A 21784-nucleotide genomic window follows, 5' to 3' on the forward strand; every position below is an offset into this window, starting at 1 on the left:
CAAAGGTGTCTGTGTGGACTTGATTTGTTGTAGACTAAATGGTTGAATCTGTTAGGATTGGTTGAATGTACAGCATTGTATGTGGAAGATACTGTAGATGGTGTTGTAGACTACAGAACAGACCAGGTTAGAGCTGTCCAAATTTGAACAAATGAAACTTGTGTCTTCATACCTCCCATCACGCGTCTGGCCTCCACGCCTGCAACACTGACGGAGATCTTGTGGCTTTTTTCCAGCAGAGGTTGGACTCTCACAACACCCTGCAACTTTTTGTCCCCATCGATGTACCCGCTGCTGTAGTAGTACACACCGGGGATGGTGAAACGGTAGCTGAAAAAGCCTGCAGGGTTGGGAAGACACAGCAAATATGTTGCATCTTTAAAGTACCCTAAGCTTACCCTATGGACGCAATGTGCACGGGACATTTATCGATGTGCTGTATTGTACTGGTGTCGCATTAAACGAATGATCCACCCAAATGTGTTTTTTTTTCTCTACCTTCCCCAGGCTTGGCCTCGCCGCTGGAGAAGAGCGCGTTCTCATCTGTGCTGCCACTGGGGCTGGAAACGTGGAAGACGGCATAACGGAAACTGTTCTTGAAGGCAGGAGGCTCCCACCTCCACAATACGGTGTCTCCCACGGTCACTGTGATGGACGCAGGATCCCAAGCGTATCCCCGACCGTGAACTGGGCGACACAGACGCATGAAGTGTTGGTAAGACAACATTCTTTTCTCATATTTCTATACTGGTGTAATTATAGGAAACAATGGCTTTCTTAGTGACAGCTCCCTCGCTCGAAGCAGTTTCCTGTAAGTGAATCCAGTCGATGTTGATGTCCAAATGACATGTGAACAAAGGAGCGAAACGCAAACCTACTCTGGTGGACTCCTTGGTTGGTAACGATGTGGACTCTCTCCTGTGACTGCAGCACGCACTGCAGCTCCTTCTCAGAGGCCACCTTAACCTTGCATTCAGATTCTCCTGTCAAACAAAAAAAACCCAAAACAAAAACTGTTGCTCTTGGAGATGCTTGGAGATTTTTGCATAATTGATGACGGCCATTGGCGTCTGACAATGTTAGTGCTTGTGTTGCTTACCAGCATAGACTGTGTTGTCTGAAATGTTTGGGCTGAAACCAGATCCAGAGATAGTAAGGTCAGTTCCTCCCAGCAGAGAACCCGTCACGGGGGAGATGGCGTGGATTTCCAAGATGTATTCGATGGTGGCGTTAACGTTGTTGCTATGAGACAATCCAAATTCCAAATCTTTTGCTTGGCTCTTTTTTTCAGACTGTGTTACACATAAAACGGGGTGAAACTTCTAGCTAGTATTTCCAATCCAAATCACACCTGGTCTGGGGGTAGCCAATGTTGCCGACGTGGACGTCCACCTTGTGCAGGCCGGGTGGCAGCACAGGGAGAACACAGGTGATGTTTGTGGACGTCCACTCCTCGGATACGCACTCCCTCCGGCCCACGTATACGACACTGTCAATGCCCTGCTCACCCAGGTTTGACCCCAGGACAGTGAGCAGGCGGTGTCCTGAGGAAAGACCCAAACAGGAGCATGAAGTTTCATCATGAGGACGAGCTCCTGTCGGAGCTCCTGTCACTCACATCTAATTTACACTTGTCAACGTCTGTGCTGAGTTTTCCCATAGCGTGAAGTGACTTACCGCCGCCATTGTGCAGCATAACAACATAGGATGAGCGTGAGGTGCTTAACATGGAAACATGCTCAGCAGCATTACACGACACACAAAACGACAATGACATGAAGCGTAACAGATGAGAAAGAGTTATGGCGCTTGTCTTTTGTGTGACAACAAAAGAGATATAATTATCGGTTGTGTGTGCAAATATGATATGTAATTTACATATTTGGGAGCAATGCCAACAGCCTGCAGAGACACATTCGATGCCGAATAAATGATTTTAATGTGAGCAAGATGTTTCATTACAGCCTTTCTCCAAACAAGACATTTTGTTGTATTTTTTGATTGCACTTGACACCAAAGGAGTCAGCACCTCACCAGCCATGAATGTCACTGCATGTCACCATCTCGATGGTGGCAGGCTTGTTAAAAAGTAACCCCACCGACATTTATAATGACGTGAAATTACGATAAGTCACAATGAGCTATTCTTCCTGACAATCAGAGCATTCTTTCAAGCGTTCCATTTCAGCAATATTGTTGTCATAAAAGCCATGGATTGTTTGGATTGTGTGTGTGTGTTTCGGTGAGATTGTTATCATGCGTCTGCCTAACAGAATGTATGTGACCTTTCTGAACAGAACCCTGACAACCCTGACGCGGCAGTGGATGTGGTCTGAGAGTCTCACCAAAGACGGTGGTCGTCAGGGGCCTCAGCTCAGACATCTGAGGTGTCAGGGCCAGGTCGTAGGTGAAGGTGTCGTTTGCCGCCTTGTTCATGTTGCCCACACTCACTGTCATCGCGTGCGAGCCTGCACTACCCTGAAACAACACATGCATCCAAGGTATAACGACTTCTGTGTACATAATCCTGCTGAACTGTCAAACTGAGCACAGTGGGACTGGAACTCACTGCGGGTGTTCTGCATTTCAGCTCCGTGTGACTCGCTTGGATCACCTTGCACGCCAGATCCCCCACTGTGACCCTGGCATCCCTGCTGAAGCCAAAGCCCGTCACAGTCAAAAGTGTTCCTCCTGGGATACACAAGACGCAACAGGTAAGTCAGTGAAGGTTATCCAGTACTTGTGTGTATTTTTTACAATGAATATTATTGTGATGCGCCACCTGCAACACTTCCAGATGCAGGGGAGAAAGAGGAGACTAAGAGCTCGTAGGTGAAGCTGAGGACACTGCCGCCTGCAAAGAGTGGACAACCCAGCGAGGGGAAGTTGATCCACACAGGGACAGTGCCGGCGCTGGCGCTGCCCAGTCTGCATACCCGACTATCAGCTGCAACAAACACCCAGTTGGTTAGCCTTGTTTCATTCATTTCGCTGTTTGTACTTTGCCAACTCACCTGCGATTTTTTCAATAACACACTCGGACCCTCCAACCATGATGGAGGCGTTTTGGTCGCTGAAGCCGGAACCAGTGACGGTTAAAAGGGTCCCCAGTCCGATTGATCCTGATAAGTAGGGGGTATTGAAAGAATAAACGTGAGTCTTGAACCCACCACCAGCCAAGACTCAAACATGCCATCCAGTTTTTGAACCACATAGTCCAACGGTTGACCCTGATGGATGTACTAGATGGCGGACGATGGTGGAAGAACAAATCACCTTTAGAGGGGCTGATTCCTCTCACCACGGGGGTCTTCTCCTCTGACCATTCAAAACCACAGTCTCCAGAACACTTTGACGGAATGTCGTTGATGTAAACTTCCACCTGTGAATGTGTCAAGAGAGGTGTCATGGAAAAGGCTCAGTTTTGTCAAGAAGTCATCATTTCTCAGATCCACAATAGGAGGGAGCATGCTACAGTAATCCTGTAGCATGCTAATGTGATTTTAAGATCGCCTGGAGGCACAAAAAACATCCGACATACAAATTGGACTCGTTCTACCAGATTTATAGTGAGCAAACACACAACCTGCTACCTTCGATCCAAAAAGAAGATACACTGGAGGTAGTACCTGTGGTTTGGTTTCGCAGACACGAAAAAAGTCTCCTGTCAAGCTGCGCATCATCTGCCCTCCCTTCGTCCTCTCATGGGCCCAGACAACAACGTCCTTCCCAACGACCCAAGAACCGTTGAGCTGCAGCAAAGGCTGGTCTCCCGGCTGCGTTAGCCACTCAACCTTCCACTTGGGCTGTCTGCAGGTTCCTGTATATTTAACATCCACCAGGCCCATCCCGGTGACTCCCTCCAGGGCGTACTTCAGGTCCTCCTGACTAATGTTCACTGACAGACCTGAGAAGCAAAACTGGTCAAACAGCTGCTTCAAAGCAGCAGACACATTGCCTTGTATCCACACAGTTTAAGTGAAACTGCAACATGGAATTGTTTCCAGAAGGTCTATAGTGCATGGGCTACCTTCGATACGCTGCCCGTGGATCTCCACAGTGAAGGTGCCCGTCAGTGGCGGGGTGGCTCTGTGAGTGCGAGCAACCGTGATGATGGCGCCACCTTCCTGAAACACGGCCATGTCCTCGCTGTTGTTGATCCTCTTCAGGTATAAACACAACAAAAAGGTTTTGTGACGGTGAGAGCCACCAATCATGGCAGACACTGACATCACTGGACAATCCAATGTTTGGAGAAATGTCAGTGTATAAAATAAAAAAAAAACCTCAATCCTTCCACTAAACGCGATGGAAATGATAAATACCTTCAAAAATGGTTAATGCGTATGTGTTTCGCACCGGTTGAGCTAAATGGATATAAAATGTACAGAAAGTAAGGGGAACCCTATTCTACTGCTCTTGGGAAGATGATTCAGAAACCCTTTATAATTTTTAATTGTAATTTTTAATTGTATATGCACAATGCACAATGAAGATTCCTTTGGAAGAATTAGTATTATTAAGCTTTTGGTTTGGAAAATCAGCTCTTATTCCTCTCTTGTTTGCATTTTTTAATGAGGCCTAATACATTCGCCTTCAAACCTAAACATTCCCCCCCTTTTTGAGATGTAATTATTGCATTAAAACAAAGACTGCTGATTTAAGCCAGCAGTAGAGTGATCTAAATGTGCTGTTTATTCTAATTGTGTTGGTGTGTTACCTGCAGGAAGCTGACGTCTATTAGGGGGAAGCCAAAGGCACAGTCCACCGGTGTGGCTGTGATCTCATAGCGGTGATGTTTGGTTATGACGGAGATTTCCTTGAATGCATGGCCTGTGCTCTCAAACGGCGGCGGCCTCCTCTTGACAAGAACAGCTACAGGAAAACCCAGTGGTGTCAGTGGTGAGTGGTGTCAGTTTAAGTCTCAATGCCAGACAAAATCAAACTGTAATTGAGCTGCACACCGTGTTCCTCTTCCGTCGTTGGATTCTTGCCGATGTGGACAGCATCCACATAGAAATCTTCCCCCGAGTCGTCTTTGTAGAGGTAAACTTCCAGGAGAGTGTGTTCCATTCCAACGTGGGCAGTCTGCAGAGACGTCTGCAGGTCCACACACTTGTAACTCCATCTGTGTCAAGCAAGTAATCAAAGTCATCATCTCTCGTCTGGATTTCCCTGTTTGATTGTTTTACTGACTTGTGGCTTTTTGTAAAGACTGTGTTGATCTTTTCTGTCTTTGCCTTAAGTGGGCCTCCATCTTCATCTTTATAAGTGAACTTCACCCCAATTGCATCTTTTAAGATCCCCCTATGTGCAAAGCAGAGCTGGAAAGGAAACATTAGAACAGGATTGAGAAAACCGTCTGATCCAATCAGTGTTTTACTTCCGTCTTTACTACTACATCCGTGCATTACCATCGGATACTGCTTCAGGGAAACACCCCTGTACTCCGCACCAGACTGTGTCTTGTAACTTTCCCTGAAAAGAACCTCCGCGTTTTTCAGCGACCACAATCCACAGAAAGCACCATTTTTCACCGGGGTCCCTTTGACGCCATCAAACTGCTCAATGCAAGAATCATTTTATAGGGTGATTCTGTTTGTGTTTGTGACAGTATCTGGTTCCTCACTGACCATGGAGTTGTCATCTTCAAAGTCCTTGAAGAACTTCACGTCCCGCCCTTCCGCGGTGAGAATCTCATCAGGACACTCTGCTTTCATCATGTCCTCCAAGGCTGACTGGACCTGGTCTCAGTCATGCAAGATGGCCGCTAGGTTTAAGAGCAATGCTTGTTTGGCTTGGAGTGAGAGTTTATTTCAGAACCCACCTCTGAGCTGCTGGCATTGTAGTGAAGGGGCTTTGTGGGTATGCCCCCCCAGCTCAAGGTGAAAGTTGCCATGTTGCTCATGCCTTTGGTCACCTCGGTGACGGTGATGTTGGTGTCTAGGCCAAGGCTTTCGTAACGGAGGGGCTTGAAATCGCCTGTAGTCAAAAAGAAGACTATGTTCTGCTGGACCGCATCAGTGGGAATTTGAGGAAGACTCTTTTGTTTTCGCTTCTCACCTCTGTCGGACTCAAATGTGATCGTGAAATGAACTCCATCACTGTCCTCGTCTTTGCTAACTTGGACAGAGTCAGGTGTGATGGACCACAGATCGTTCAAGGCTCTCTCCACCACATCCGCAGTGGCGCTCACAGGGATCGGCCCTGAAAGGATTTCATCTTTGACTCGGCAACAAGACAGTGGGTGTGTCGTATCTTAAGCAGTCTAACATCCCCGCATTACCAGTGCTGGCGTCTTCATAGCGCAGGCTGAAGTAGGTGCTTCCACACTGATGGCCCACACAGAGGCTACTGATGCTCACCTTCTGCACCTCTTTAACTCCACTAACCATGTCGGGCCATGCCTCCAGGGTAATAATCTGGAAGATGCGACCAACATGCCTTGTACTCGCCAAAGTCCACCAGTTGGAGCTAACCAGCCTCCACCTACCTGCTTTTCATCAAAGGCCTCATAGTCCACCACAATGTTCTGGACTTCGTTGATGGCATCGTCCGTCTGCTCTTCTGTAAACGGGCTCTCTGGTCGGAACATGGCCATGTTGATTCCGGCTGCCCCGCCATATTCTTGATGCAGAATTTCAATGTAGTAACTGCAGGAAACATGGAATGAAACTGACACTTAGCTGCTAATATGAATACAGGTGGCTCTCGGTGTCGCTTAGGAATGAACTTTTTGGGCTTCATTATGTGTCTCAAGTGTAAAGTAGGCTTGTCTGGTTGAACTGCACAGAGGAAAAGAAAAGCCATCACCAGAGAAGTCATAATGAATGCCATAAAAAGCTAAGGAGGAGAAGGGAGGAGGGAGGAGGGAGGAGAAACCCCCACCAATAATGGCCGCACTTTTGGTCTTAACCGCATGTTTAAGGATATGCTCCTATGAAAGCGAAAGTAATATCTAAGCAGCAGAGTGGTCTTGTTATTGGGATTTATTCATTTTATTGCTGTAATGTATGTTCTTTTTATGTCCTGTGTACAGCTAATTTAGGTACATATACCACCAAAACATTACAGGCTAGGACCACGGGTACGCGGAACATTTAGAATCGGCCTCTGTACTCACGCTTTTCCTTTCTCTAGACTCATGACTTCAGACTTCTGTGATGCAAGTTTAGTGTAGTCTGTTACGTAGTGTGGCTGGTAGGCCACTTTGACCTAAAGGGAAGTTGGCGAAACAAGCGCTTAGAGTGTTATTTTGTTCATATTTTGTAAATTCTATATATTCTAAGTTTTCATGCCTTGTCTTCCAGGCGACTGGAGTTGCTGAAGTACAGTTCACATTTGTCGTCACAGTTGAGGTAAATCGTGTAGTTGCCGCTGGCCGGCGGCACAAAGAAGCCTCTGGTTCTGGTGCTCAGGTCGTGCAGCTCATGAGGGAAGTTGTGTGGCATGGAGTCGATCCACTGCACCCAGTATCCGTCTTTGCTCTCGTCGTAGCTTTGTATGTCAGTCAGGTCTGCAGATCTGGTGTTGTTCCACAGCTCCATCTTTAAGCCTCTTCCACCTGGTTTAGACAGGAGTGATCATCTGTATCATTTCTCTAAATGAAACCTCTGCAAGATTGAAATCCCAGTTGTATGCCCACATTAGCCCCGTTCGGTGTAGCTCCAATTCCGGTCGCCGTATGGCACAAAAGTCATAAATCATTTGGGTTTTAACTTTTTTTTCCAGATGCCAGAGCACTCGCTGGTTAAGCTGTGGTTCCGGAGTCAGTGTGAGTGACATTTTTTGGCAAGCCGGAATGGATCAGGACCGCAGCCGCAACGGATTCAGTGTGAGTCCGGTAAGGGAAACTGCATGAAGCCTAAACATGTTACACCTGCTGCTTTTCATAAAGCAGCAACTCCTTTCCTGATGCGTGACATGCAAAGCCGTTTCCCAGCTTATCTCACGGACACAAAGAATTGACGAGTGATGATGAGCACGTTCAGTTACTTTTAAATAATGCATGCTTTAAATACTTGAAAAACAAGATGGAGTCACGGTCTCGAGAGCGTGCGAGAGAACTACCCAAAGATAAGCGTCGGAACATCAAATTCATCACCTGGGAAGATCGTCATCTTGGTGCTGTTGTCGTCGTACATCATTGGCTGCTTGGCTGTCATGCATGTGATCTCCTTGTCGTGCACACTCTTGATTTGGCACGGCAGCCCTGAAGTTCATCAAATTTTATCAACAGACAACGGATCACCACGTTTAAAAACAAGCATACGTAGTTTTTCCAAGTACTTTTAAGCCACCATTTACAATGTACATGTATTTGTAATTGGGTTTTTTGGTTTGGAACATTTGGTGCATAGGAGTCAAGCCATCCATCCATCCATCTATTTTCTACGCTGCATATCGTCATTAGGGTTGTGGGGGTGTGCTGGAGCCTATCCCAGCTGACTTCTGGGCGAGCGGCGGGGATACACCCCTGGACCGGTCGTAAGCGTTACATGTAGTACTTGTTACTTGGGCGGGTTGTTTGTCGTCATCTTCTAGAACAATCTGTACAATGACTCAGCAGTTTTCAATTGGACTAAAGTGTGCACATTCGTGTTGGGGTTGACAAGGATTATCACCGTCCTGTGGTGTTGCTTGCTCTGATTGACACACAATGTCCGCATTGTTGTCCGGGGCGGTAGGAGGGGACGAGGGATTTTTGTTTTTTTCTTTTCTGTTCTTTGTTGCTGACAATTACCTCCCACCACGACACGGGCCGGATAATCGGTCTCGTCGAAGTAGAGTCCGTGGACAGTCAGCAGGGTTCCGCCCATGACGCTGCCCTTGGATGGTGTGATCCCGGTGACCTCTGAACCAGCAGAGCAATACATTTAGTCAAATGTCAACGGCAGCGAGGGGGTGACACTCACGTTATCTTTACCGGCAAAGGTCTGGAACATGTGGAGCTTATCCAGGGAAGAGACTCTGTAGAGCTGCTTCTCTGTTAAACTCCTAAATGGGATTAAGATGTTATCGGCCCGATATCATCATAAAAACAGTATCGGGATCTTCCTTTCATGAAAGCCAATGTAGAGCATGTAGCAAGCACAAATGTTGCCAAAGTCGGAAAATTGCAATTTAGCTGAAATTGCAGCATAATGCAGTTAATACTGTGCCGCTCATAAGCTCTGTGAGAAAGAGGTGACTTTTGACTTGGCAAGCAAAATAACAACAGAGTTGTCATGTAAAAATTGACATTACATCAGCAATAGAGCACCAAGTAGTGCCTTTAACTAAAAATGAATTACATCTTTCCAAAAATAACACAAAAATGCCTTGAATGATAGTCATTATAGAAATAATAAGCCACTGGTCGTAGACACTGGAATGACCTAGTTGAAGTCATCCAGTATACACCTTCTGCTGGGCTCCTAATAGGGAGTCGTCATATGAGAGCATGTAAGAAATCCCCTCACCTGCCGTAGCTTTCATCCAGAATGTAGCTCATGTTGTGATGTCCTGTAGGTGGTGGAACACAAATCAATGAAAAAATCGAATATGTTAGCCAAAAGCATAAAAAAGCAGTACAAAATACATTTATATTGTTACATTTCACTTGCGCTTACCAACGTAAGTCCCGGTCATTCTGCAGCTCATATGTCCCCAGTTTGAACTTTCCGAGTCCAGTTTCAGCTTGTATCTTTGGAGAGACGTGCAAATTTGAATTTGTTACAGTGGCTTCAACACATAGAAGCTTTTAAAAGATACAAGATGTTTGACGTTATACTCACAGCTCATCAGATTCAGGTTTGAGCATCTCGCACGGCATCCCGCCCATGTAGGACCTGCATCAAGGATCACTTGTATTCTTTGTCTTTATGCTTCAGTGATAATTTTTTTCTTGTTAAACATCGAATTTTCCTCTTTGTTCGGCAGTGATGGAACACACTATAGTTGCTCAGGGAATAATTCCCTCCAGAAGTTGTGGAACAGTGAGGTCAATTTCTATGTTTTTGTTGTAGACTGAAACATTTGGGTTTGACATAAAAAAGGCAAATACGAGAACAGAAAATAACAGTTGAGATTTATTTCCAGGTATTTACATCTGGATTGGATAGCCGTCTTGGAATAGTTCCTTTTGTTTGAACTCAAGCCATTTTTTATGTCTGTTCAATCCATAAATAGCATTGAATGTCTCCACTCAGCTTCAGAACGAATAGTAGAGGTTTCACATGTGAAGACTGCATTATTGAGGGTAGCTGGGTGTAAATAAATTCCCCACATTAGATGTCATCATTTAACAAGAGCACTGTCGGTGGGTGGCAAAACAAGGAATTGTTGGTACATTTTGGTCTTACCTGAGAAATCTGAGGTTCTTTCCATTTGAGCTCAGCGCAGTGTTGCTTCCGTAGACATCTGTGAAGATTTGTCCTCGTAACGTCACCAGGGTCTCTGTCAAGGCCATTTGAAAGTTTGAAAACTCAGACCCGGGGCCTGTGACATTTTTGTGTCCAGCTTTTGGGAGCTTACGTGGAGGACCGCTGACCGGACTCAGGGACGTGATGGTGGGTGTCCTGTACCACCTGGTCTGTGGGGAGTTACAGTGAGATGTTTAAAAAGCTAAGGAAAAGTCTGACATTATGGTTTGATTTGGAGTTACATAGAAACTGCAGTGGTATGGTTTGTAGACTCCATTGCAGATGTTTTCATCACGAACGGGAACCCCATCCACACTGACACGGACCACGTAGTGGTCGCTGGGCATGGGTCTGGCAAGGAGACGTCCCATTAGCCAAGTGACCAGAAGTGAAGTATTTTTTTAGAGCTATTGGCTGTACCTTGTGTAGCACAAGATCTGGCTGTCGTGTGTGGAGTCTCTCTCGACATCGCAGGGGATGGAGCGAGTGTTCGACACCAGCATCACGTGGTTGCCGAACATGTTGTCCTTGGGATACAGCTGGAACTGTCGCTCCTGAGCGAAACCTTTTACCAACCATAAACAATCAGCAATGAAAGCCAAATGCCTGTTACTTTGGGTCTTCACTTACCGTCTCCTGTGAGGGTGAGACGTGTGGCTCCAGCAGTGCTTCCAACACGCGGAAACACGAAGCTGAGGCGCTGAGCATCTGTGACATTATCGTAGTTAGAAGGGAGACCAAACAGTATTTGGTGTTGGTGGTGGTCATTTGGGATCATCTACTTACAGCTGCAGCAGCAAAGTGTGAGGAGCAGAGCCACCAGTCGGAGCATCACCTGCATCCTCACCTTTGTCTTTCTTTACCAGTGGAAGAGAAGAAACACTAAGACTTTCAAAGAATACCCGCCAGAAGCCACTCACTGAGAATTTTCACTGAAGGAAACGAAACACTTGCAACAGGCCGGGAGGTGCACCTGCTCTTTATAAAGCTGCTCTCCCTGGGAAAGTGGGCGGGGTCTGCAGTCCCACCCAGATGTTCAAACCACTCTTGAAGGCTAAATAGCTGTGGCGGCGAGTGCCACAGAAACGTGAACTGTCACTCATTCTAGGGAGCTATTAATAGCAAAAGGGGATTTTCTTAGGAATACTACAATGAAAACATTCCACCTTTTAGAGTATACAGTAAATGCCAGTCCCATACATACAAGGACAACGCAAGCAGAAATCCTAAATAGCAACTTCTTTGACTAAATAATCCCTTTATTGTGTGAGGAGCGGTCATCTGCCAAACTGTTTTTGCCAAAATGTTTTTCTAGGTTTGATTTCTACACAATTCTAGGATATTCATACATTTCGTTTTAGTTTCAGCATTCGACTGAATTTTGACAGAAATGACTTAATCAATTCAGTGTTCTAGTGTTCACAATCTTGTGACAACCCAAAATGGAATTTAAAATAAAATTACTTGATAGACACAACCCTCAGCCTGCTAGCCTGATGATCAGGTGAAAAGTTAAACCCTAACCCAATGCTTATCTGTTCATGGATCATCTTAAATTATCATTCATTAGTGCTGACATTAGTATTTTATGTGTTTAATTAGTGTGTGAAACATATTTAGGGCTTCAACCTGTGTAGCGGGTGAACAATGGCAATTCAAGAGAAAAGTGGAGCATCGTGGAGCTGAATCTAATGTAATAATTACAACACTCTTACTGGAAATGTTGATCCAAAGTTGGAGGAGAATGTCAACATCAACATTTTATTGGATGTGTCAATGACTCTTTTTTTAATGGGATCCATTGTAATGCATAAACCCCTTTTCTACTTTTTACTTTTTTACTGTTTGGTCTTTCTAGAAAGAGGAAACTGCCCAGCCCAACAGCATGGCGCCAGCCCAGTGCAGCACATGACGTACTAAGATGTAGAAGCTATGCAGCCTTGAGGTAACGTCATGTAACGTGACACGCCGTCTGTCTGTTGTCGTTTGAAGTGTTCATCAGCAGCACTATTACGTAACATTTTTGTTATGTTGTCATTGTCTTCGGCGACATGACTTGCTGTCTGAAAGAGGCATGGACCGTGGACGCAATATGTGTGTGCTTAAAAATAAAAAACAGCCTTGGTAACCAAACTAGGCCTGACTTATTTTTTATAAAAAAAAACATAACATAAAAGCACACCGTACAAAAATGAGAACTCCCCACATAGTCGATGGCATGGTAACTGTATTAGACCAGAATGAGATGGTGTCGGCAGAGTGGTTAGCGTGCAGGTCACACAGCTAGAAGACCTGAGTTAAATTCCACTCTCGGCCATCTCTGTGTGGAGTTTGCATGTTCTCCCCGTGCATGCGTGGGTTTTCTCCTGGTACTCCACTTTCCTCCCACATTCCAAAAACATGCTAGCTTGATTAGCCACTCTAAATTGTCCTTAGGTATGAATGTGGGGGGGAATGGTTGTTTGTCTATACCAGGGGTGGGCAAACTACGGCCCGGGGGCCACATGCGGCCCACCAAGCGTTTGAATCCGGCCCGCCAGTTGCTTTCTAAGTAACTTCAACTTTTAACATACAAACTGGCAACATGACTTGCAAGTCGGATGTCTGATTTAATAAAAAAATAAACAACAAAACTGTAAAATTAAATGACATAGTTTGATGTGGTGTGATGTTTAAAGTGCTCCTAAAAAAGGGACATACAACTGATATAGGATAACACTTTTACAGATAAAATTAGACAAATAATTCAAGGAAAATGATAAGCATAAAATAGTGTGTGTGTGTTAAATATATGTTCTGGCCCCCCAGACAATTTTGTTAACTCAATGCGGCCCTCGAGTCCAAATATTTGCCCACCCCTGGTCTATACTATGTGCCCTGGGATTGACTGGCCACCAGTCCAGGGTGTGCCCCGCCCAGTTGGGATAGGCTCCAGCACTGGTGCGACCCTTGTGAGGATAAGTGGTAGAAAATGAATGAATGGATGGACGGATGGATACCGTAACAATGAGGCCTACAAATTGTGGCCGGGTGGCCATTTGCAGCACCTGGCTAGTTTTTTATTGTCCCACAGAGCATTCTAAAAACGTAATTTAAGAAAAATAATGCAGACCATATGCTTTTTAATTACAAGAATAAAATGTAAATACAATGTTAATATAAAAAAATACATAAACAATCAAGAATAACTCTTAATTTGAGAATAAGGTATGTATGAAGCCCCCCCCCCCCCCACAAAAGGGAAGGGGGAAACAGTCACCCCAAATTTCCCCACTGAGGGACGAATAAAGGCATATCTTAATCTTAGGCATATCTTAAATGTCGTTAAAGGTTTTGTGTTTCATGTTCCCCTGTGCCTTACATGATTTTCCCCAACAAATTTCAATTCAAAAGAAAGAAATTAGACAACAGGTTGTGATGACTAGTACTTACATGTAGCTAGGTTAGTTAGTCAGTGTTGAATATCCCACTGTATATGATGCCCGTGTTTGCGAGCGAGAGACGAGGAAGACTACAATAAATGGATGAGCTTCACAGCGGCCCGCAGAGTCAGCCATAATGCTGACACAGCATCAAACTTTTTCTACTCAGCAGTCTGGTGGCCTCTAGTGGACAAAATGAATAATGATTTTCAAATTCGTTTACAAAGGGCAATTTAATGTCAGCCTTTCACATATAAAGGTTAATAGTTGAGTTTTATCTCATGGAATGTCAAGTTTTAACATATACAAATACATAGTCACACAAAATTTATAAGTTATCTAAAAATACAAGTAAATAGTAAAATAGACTGTTGTCCTATAAAGGACACCATAGTCGCTGGGCTACCTCTAGTATCTGCCAGCCGGCAATTCTTGTGGCAGAAGGTTTGCAAGGATTTTAAAACGTTGCCATTCAATGTGAGGCAAGCCTGTTGTTTGGATGGATGAGACTGTTTGTCACCTGGTGCCCAGCTGCTCCGGCCTCGCCACGCCTCGGCCCGCCTGCGCGGCGGCCTCACCTCGCCTCGCCTCAGGCCCCGCTTCAGCGGCAGTCCCGCGGCGGCCCCGTCACCGTCAGTCCGCTGTCCCACAAGCTTCAGCAGAGTAAGACAAAGCTTACGTAAGCCACCACTTCACCGTTGAGAAAACACAGTATACGATTGCCCAGCACAACGATTACAGTCACGGTGTCATGAAAAAATCCCATCAAACATCAACACAAAAGATAGATTTAGAACAGACTTGGCCTTGTCGTGTGCAAGGATAACCTATTTACGTGGCTTAAAACAAGTAATTTAACAGCTATTTCTTTCATAGACAGTACCACAAAGCACGCTGGGATGTGCGACTATCGATGCTACATTATGATGTGGGCGAGGGAGGATGTCAATTAAGGGTCTCAATTCTTGAATTTATTCTCCTTAAAAATTAATTTGATGCAACTCTTGGCTATGTTATTTGTATCATGTGTCATTTGTGTGCTCTCAACATATACTTGTTAGTCCAAAATACAAAAAGACGTTTGTGTGTTTTCAAAGTGGCCACAGGGGGCGATATAGGCTGATATCATCTTTGTATGTCCGTCACAGGCCACCGTACTGATCCGCCAGTAAGCGATGACGATATGTGATAACCAACAAATCAAATAAAACCTCCTTTTTTACAGCACCGTACCAACGGTGCTCAATGTCCTTCAGGAGTATAAACAATGATTTGCTTTCTCTTGTTAAGGTGTGTAAAATCATTGTGAAACTCGACGTCACATCCGCGCTGTAACTTCCTGTTTGCACTTCCTGGTTTCGTCCGGGACATGACGCCGGCGATCCCAATTATGCTGTGTCAATCTGTTGGCAGCCAAGCTGAGGTATTCTAGAGGGAATGCCGTAAGTAGGTGTTTATTTAATGTTTGAGATGTCAAAAACCCTGAAACGTCGGTGCCGTGTTAAAAGAACCGACGATTTATATGTTCAAGCTAAAATGCTAGGCCATAGTCGTACCTCCGTTGGACATTCATCGACTACTGTTTGTAAAACTAATAGACGTGATTGTTGAAACTCTGTATTGAAAAGGCTTGAGAATATATTCCATGTGTATTGCTTAATTTTTAGAAGTTTTCAACGCTGTTGCAGGCATGTGTTTGGCCAGCTTTGTGGGGCGGGTTGAGCGTGAACCAGGAAGTGCGGGGATCTCGCGTGTGTGTGCGCGCGCTGTTCTCTTGTTGCTGGGTAGTCGAAAAAGTTGACCGGAAGCAGGCGGCAACCGTGTTTCTTTCTCTGACGAAGTCAGGCCGCCCCTTAACACGCTTTGGGGCTGAAAATACTGACAGTTCACACCGCCACGACCGTGAAGAAGTGCCGAAGAAACGGTTTGTCTAGCAACAGCATCGTTTTCACTGGCGCCAATTTAATTCGGTATGGAGTCGGCGTTCCAACACCCTGACGGAGGGCGTTGGAGAACACTGGAGTTGCCATGTATCTCAGACGCCGCACAAGCAATGCTCCAAGGTCAGTATCAAAGTTTTAAGTCACACTGAAGCACGAATAGTGGCGTTTCGCTTCGACAATAGGACAATATACAGTATATAAACGATGTCGAAGTTGACGAGCTGAAGCCGAAGTCGCCATTTTGTGGACATAATTGGCGCGCAGAATGCTCGAAATGACGGAGAACACTGGAGTTGCCATGTAACTCAGACGCCGCACAAGCAATGCTCCAAGGTCAGTATCAAAGTTTTAAGTCACGCTGAAGCACGAATAGTGGCGTTTCGCTTCGACAATAGGACAATATACAGTATACAAACGATGTCGAAGTTGACGAGCTGAAGCCGAAGTCGCCATTTTGTGGACATAATTGGTGCGCAGAATGCTCGAAATGACGGAGAACACTGGAGTTGCCATGTAACTCAGACGCCGCACAAGCAATGCTCCAAGGTCAGTATCAAAGTTTTAAGTCACGCTGAAGCACGAACAGTGGCGTTTCGCTTCGACAATAGGACAATATACAGTATATAAACGATGTCGAAGTTGACGAGCTGAAGCCGAAGTCGCCATTTTGTGGACATAATTGGTGCGCAGAATGCTCGAAATGACGGAGAACACTGGAGTTGCCATGTAACTCAGACGCCGCACAAGCAATGCTCCAAGGTCAGTATCAAAGTTTTAAGTCACGCTGAAGCACGAATAGTGGCGTTTCGCTTCGACAATAGGACAATATACAGTATATAAACGATGTCGAAGTTGACGAGCTGAAGACGGTCGCCATTTTGTGGACATAATTGGCGCGCAGAATGCTGGAAATAACGTAAGCAATTGTTTCAAACGGTTCATTTGCAATTCATAACATAATGTGAACGACTTTGGGCCAAATTGACAACAATTTTTTAAAAGTATGTTTTCCTACCCTCGTCATAGTCAATGACAACTGAAGCTAAAAGTGGTTTATTTGGAAATATTTTGTTTGATGAGAAAATCCCTTGATGTCCTGGTTACTTTGCGAGCATGGTGTGTTAAGTTTGTGTTGGAACCTATTGCCATCAGAGGCGAGGCATCTGTTAGGCGAGTGTAAGCCGCTGATTTTATCTTTGAGCATCATTGTGACAACGGAAGAGAAAGCACACTCATAACCCTTCTCCCTTATTCGGTCTATTTTAATGGCGACTAAAAAACCTACTTCTGAACACCGCATCATTGCAATAAGTATTCAATGCAGGAATGAATTTTATATTATATATATATATATTATATATATATTATATATATATTAATCTTACAACTTCTGTTACAGATGAAAAGCCGCTTGTCGCTTAACAGCCCGTGGGATCCCTCTGCATCCATCCCAACATGAGCTCCAAATGGGAGCGTCATCTGATGCCATAGGTTCTCCAGTGGACAGTTTCACCTATTGCACGCACAAGACGGCATTTTCTCTGACAACTACTCTCTTAATCACCACTTGTACTTAAAGCTAAACCAACTGTAACACTTGTCTATACGAGTGGAGCATCTGTTAACAATGGAAGTATTATTTTGCAAGAATTTAGTCCTGTAAGTACTGACAAATAATGACACACTTTGTATAAGGAATGTTTTTCAGTATTTACGGGTTACAATCACTCCACTTGTGTACTTTTTGGACCTTGAAATCAATTTGTGTCATTTCACAAGTAATGTTGCAGTAATTGTAAGTGACAACTAGATGGCGGAATTTCCCAGGTTAAGTTTCAGGGATTTAAAGTGACAACCAGATGGCGGAAATTCCCAAGTATAGTTGCAGTAATTTAAAGTGACCACTACATGGCAGAATTTCCCAGGTATAGTTGCAGTAATTTTAAGGGTTTGGGGTTAGGGCTAAGCTAGGGCTAGTTAGGGTTAGGGGGTTAGGGTTGGGGGTTAGGGTTTGGGCTATGGTTAGGGGCTAGGGCTCGGGCTATGCAATCCATAACATAATGTGAACGACTTTGGGCCAAATTGTCAACGATTTTTTAAAAGTATGTTTCGCTACCCTCGTCATAGTCAATGACAACTGAAGCTAAAAGTGGTTTATTTGGAAATATTTTGTTTGATGAGAAAATCCCTTGATGTCCTGGTTACGTTGCGAGCATGGTGTGTAAAGTTTGTGTTGGAACCTATTGCCATCAGAGGCGAGGCATCTGTTAGGTGAGTGTAAGCCGCTGATTTTATCTTTGAGCATCATTGTGACAACGGAAGAGAAAGCACACTCATAACCCATCTCCCTTATTCGGTCTATTTTAATGGCGACTAAAAAACCTACGTCTGAACACCGCATCATTGCAATAAGTATTCAATGCAGGAAGGAATTTTATATTATATATATATATTATATATATATTATATATATATTAATCTTACAACTTCTGTTACAGATGAAAAGCCGCTTGTCGCTTAACAGCCCGTGGGATCCCTTTTCATCCATCCCAACATGAGCTCCAAATAGGAGCGTCATCTGATGCCATAGGTTCTCCAGTGGACAGTTTCACCTATTGCACGCACAAGAAGGCGTTTTCTCTGACAACTACTCTCTTCTTAATCACCACTTGTACTTAAAGCTAAACCAACTGTAACACTTGTCTATACGAGTGGAGCATCTGTTAACAATGGAAGTATTATTTTGCAAGAATTTAGTCCTGTAAGTACTGACAAATAATGACACACTTTGTATAAGGAATGTTTTTCAGTATTTACGGGTTACAATCACTCCACTTGTGTACTTTTTGGACCTTGAAATCAATTTGTGTCATTTCACAAGTAATGTTGCAGTAATTGTAAGTGACAACTAGATGGCGGAATTTTCCAGGTTAAGTTGCAGGGATTTAAAGTGACCACTACATGGCAGAATTTCCCAGGTATAGTTGCAGTAATTTTAAGGGTTTGGGGTTAGGGCTAAGCTAGGGCTAGGGCTAGTTAGGGTTAAGGGGTTAGGGCTAGTTAGGGTTAGGGGGTTAGGGTTTGGGCTATGGTTAGGGCTAGGGCAGGGTTCGGGGCTAGGGGTTAGGGGCTCGGGCTATGCAATCCATAACATAATGTGAACGACTTTGGGCCAAATTGACAACGATTTTTTAAAAGTATGTTTCGCTACCCTCGTCATAGTCAATGACAACTGAAGCTAAAAGTGGTTTATTTGGAAATATTTTGTTTGATGAGAAAATCCCTTGATGTCCTGGTTACGTTGCGAGCATGGTGTGTAAAGTTTGTGTTGGAACCTATTGCCATCAGAGGCGAGGCATCTGTTAGGTGAGTGTAAGCCGCTGATTTTATCTTTGAGCATCATTGTGACAACGGAAGAGAAAGCACACTCATAACCCTTCTCCCTTATTCGGTCTATTTTAATGGCGACTAAAAAACCTACTTCTGAACACCGCATCATTGCAATAAGTATTCTATGCAGGAATGAATTTTATAAAACTGAGTATTTCATTACAGCAAAGGAATAGCAGCTAATTTTCCAACTTCTGTTACAGATGAAAAGCCGCTTGTCGCTTAACAGCCCGTGGGATCCCTCTGCATCCATCTCAACATGAGCTCCAAATCGTCATGTGAATGCCATAGGTTCTCCAGTGGACTGTTTCACCTATTGCACGCACAAGACGGCATTTTCTGGAGCTTCAACCTTTTGCGTCCCTCAGCAGTCTGTCGGCCCCCGGGGAAGGACTCATGTAATTGTGTTGGCAGACCATCAACAACATGGCGTCGGCGTTCTTCACAGGTAGGAAGACTTGTTCAAGTAAATGACATGATGGCCTTCATACATGTAGCACAATAACACAGGATAAATGAATAGATGACAAAAGATATGCAATTCATACACGAGTGCCATGACTAATGCTTTGGCTGTAAAGGTTGCTCTGGCTGTTACAGTACAATGTTAGCCGGCCACATGGAGGTCATTATACAGCGGGGAAAATAAGTATTGAACACGTCAACATTTCTCTCAAAAAACATATTTCTAATCAAGCTATTGACATGAAATTTTCACCAGATGTCGGCATCAACCCAAGTAATGCACACATACAAAGAATCCAAACATTTATGTTCATAAATTAAGTTATGTGTAATAAAGTGAAATGGCACAGGGAATAAGTATTGAACACATGAAGAAAAGGAGGGGTAAAAAGGTCTGGAAAGCCAAGAAAGCAGCTGGAGTTTGTCAGTATTTAGAAGGTTAACCTGTCCTCTATTAGTGCAAAGTAATATCAGCTGGTTTAGTCCTGATTAATGCCTTTTAAAAAGGTTTCTCACCAGCAAGGTGTTAGACAAGAAGCATTGCATGATGGGTAAAAGCAAAGAGCTGTCCAAAGACCTACGCAGCCTTATTGTTGCAAAACACACTGAAGGCATTGGTTACAGGCGCATTTCTAAACTTCTGAAAGTTCCAGTGAGTACCATTGGGGCCATCATCCGGAAGTGGAAAGAACACGGCATTACCATAAACCAGCCACGGCCAGGTGCTCCTCGCAAGATTTCAGACAGAGGAGTCAAAACAATCATCAGAAGGGTTCTCCAACAGCCCAGGACCACTCGTGGAGAGCTTCAGAAAGACCTGGAATCAGCAGGTACCGTTGTTTCAAAGAAAACAATAAGTAATGCACTCAACCGCCATGTCCTCCATGCACGCACACCACGCAAGACTCCATTTTTGAAGAGGAAGCATGTTGAAGCTCGTTTGGAGTTTGCGACACAACATTTGGATAAACCCATGACATTCTGGGAGAACATACTCTGGTCAGATGAGACCAAAATTGAACTCTTCGGATGTCATAAGACACAACATGTTTGGAGGAAAAATGGCACTGCACATCACCCCCAAAACACCATACCAACAGTCAAGTTTGGAGGTGGGAGCATCATGGCGTGGGGCTGTTTTTCAGCATGTGGTACTGGTAGACTTCATATCATTGAAGGAATAATGACTGGAGAAAAGTATCGAGACATTCTTGATCAGAATCTGCTGTCATCTGCCAGGCTGCTGAAGATGAAAAGAGGGTGCATCTTTCAGCAAGACAACGATCCCAAGCACACAGCCAAGGTAACACTCAACTGGTTGAAGAAAAAGAAAATAAAGCTGCTAGAATGGCCCAGTCAATCACCAGACTTGAATCCAATTGAAAATCTTTGGAAAGAACTGAAGATCCGGGTTCACAGAAGAGACCCCCGGAACCTTGAAGATTTGAAGGCAGTTTGTGTGGATGAATGGGCCAAAATCACACCTGAGCAATGTATTTGACTGGTTTCTCCATACAGGAGGCGTCTTGAGGCTGTAATCACCAACAAAGGTTTTTGCACTAAGTATTAAATTTGTACTCTTTGTAAAAGCTTAAGGCTAAACCAACTGTAACACTTGTCTATACGAGTGGAGCATCTGTTGACAACAATGGAAGTATTATTTTGCAATAATCTAGTCATGTTAGTACTTACAAATAATGTCACACTTTGTATAAGGAATGTTTTCCAGTATTTCCGGGTTACAATCACTCCACTTGTTGTGTACTTTTTTGGAGCTTTAAATCCATTTGTTTCTATCTTTATTTTCTCCAAAATAGTATTTATAGTATTTTAAATGCATGCAAGTGACAACTATATGGCGGAATTTCCCAAGAAGATTAGCAGTGCTTAAAAAAACACCGCTAGATGGCGGAAATTCCCAAGTATAGTTGCAGTAATTTTAAGTGCCCACCAGATGGCGGAATTTCACAGTTTAAGTTGCAGTAATTTTAAGTGCCCACCAGATGGCGGAATTTCACAGTTTAAGTTGCAGTAATTTTAAGTGGCCACCAGATGGCGGAATTTCACAAATTAAGTTGCAGTAAATTTAAGTGACCACCAGATGGCGGAATTTCACAGTTTAAGTTGCAGTAATTTTAAGTGACCACTAGATGGCGGAATT

At 44.2% G+C, this 21784-nt stretch overlaps 1 protein-coding gene and 1 long non-coding RNA gene across 4 annotated transcripts in view; one reads left to right on the top strand and one right to left on the bottom strand.

Annotated features, from left to right (window-relative positions):
- Positions 1-11341, bottom strand: part of LOC131101863 (fibrocystin-L-like) — a 29889-nt gene extending 18548 nt beyond the window's left edge. For both annotated transcript variants that reach the window (XM_058047252.1, XM_058047251.1), the window contains exons 1-35: positions 11190-11341; positions 11034-11111; positions 10824-10968; positions 10646-10754; positions 10516-10573; positions 10344-10437; positions 9777-9830; positions 9612-9685; positions 9462-9504; positions 8927-8997; positions 8744-8854; positions 8105-8212; positions 7299-7564; positions 7124-7215; positions 6494-6653; positions 6287-6422; positions 6064-6207; positions 5828-5982; positions 5634-5744; positions 5415-5561; positions 5197-5324; positions 4965-5128; positions 4721-4875; positions 4031-4163; positions 3630-3907; positions 3277-3382; positions 3015-3122; positions 2783-2947; positions 2570-2691; positions 2346-2478; positions 1352-1544; positions 1100-1242; positions 879-983; positions 499-687; positions 173-340 (exon numbers count right to left, since the gene is read on the bottom strand). In XM_058047252.1, the coding sequence (XP_057903235.1) occupies positions 173-340; positions 499-687; positions 879-983; positions 1100-1242; positions 1352-1544; positions 2346-2478; positions 2570-2691; positions 2783-2947; positions 3015-3122; positions 3277-3382; positions 3630-3907; positions 4031-4163; positions 4721-4875; positions 4965-5128; positions 5197-5324; positions 5415-5561; positions 5634-5744; positions 5828-5982; positions 6064-6207; positions 6287-6422; positions 6494-6653; positions 7124-7215; positions 7299-7564; positions 8105-8212; positions 8744-8854; positions 8927-8997; positions 9462-9504; positions 9612-9685; positions 9777-9830; positions 10344-10437; positions 10516-10573; positions 10646-10754; positions 10824-10968; positions 11034-11111; positions 11190-11244 (4501 nt within the window). In that variant the 5' untranslated portion in view covers positions 11245-11341. The remainder of the gene's footprint in view (positions 1-172; positions 341-498; positions 688-878; positions 984-1099; positions 1243-1351; positions 1545-2345; positions 2479-2569; positions 2692-2782; positions 2948-3014; positions 3123-3276; positions 3383-3629; positions 3908-4030; positions 4164-4720; positions 4876-4964; positions 5129-5196; positions 5325-5414; positions 5562-5633; positions 5745-5827; positions 5983-6063; positions 6208-6286; positions 6423-6493; positions 6654-7123; positions 7216-7298; positions 7565-8104; positions 8213-8743; positions 8855-8926; positions 8998-9461; positions 9505-9611; positions 9686-9776; positions 9831-10343; positions 10438-10515; positions 10574-10645; positions 10755-10823; positions 10969-11033; positions 11112-11189) is intronic.
- LOC131101864 (uncharacterized) overlaps positions 1-12529 on the top strand; it is a 28565-nt gene extending 16036 nt beyond the window's left edge. For both annotated transcript variants that reach the window (XR_009119333.1, XR_009119334.1), the window contains exons 6-12: positions 508-715; positions 2298-2501; positions 2591-2714; positions 2798-2967; positions 4727-4902; positions 7732-7843; positions 12262-12529. This is a non-coding gene — a long non-coding RNA (uncharacterized LOC131101864). The remainder of the gene's footprint in view (positions 1-507; positions 716-2297; positions 2502-2590; positions 2715-2797; positions 2968-4726; positions 4903-7731; positions 7844-12261) is intronic.
- Positions 12530-21784: the final 9255 nt, after the last annotated feature.

The sequence above is a fragment of the Doryrhamphus excisus genome, chromosome 14 (genome assembly GCF_030265055.1).
Source record: "Doryrhamphus excisus isolate RoL2022-K1 chromosome 14, RoL_Dexc_1.0, whole genome shotgun sequence".
Lineage (NCBI taxonomy): Eukaryota > Metazoa > Chordata > Actinopteri > Syngnathiformes > Syngnathidae > Doryrhamphus > Doryrhamphus excisus.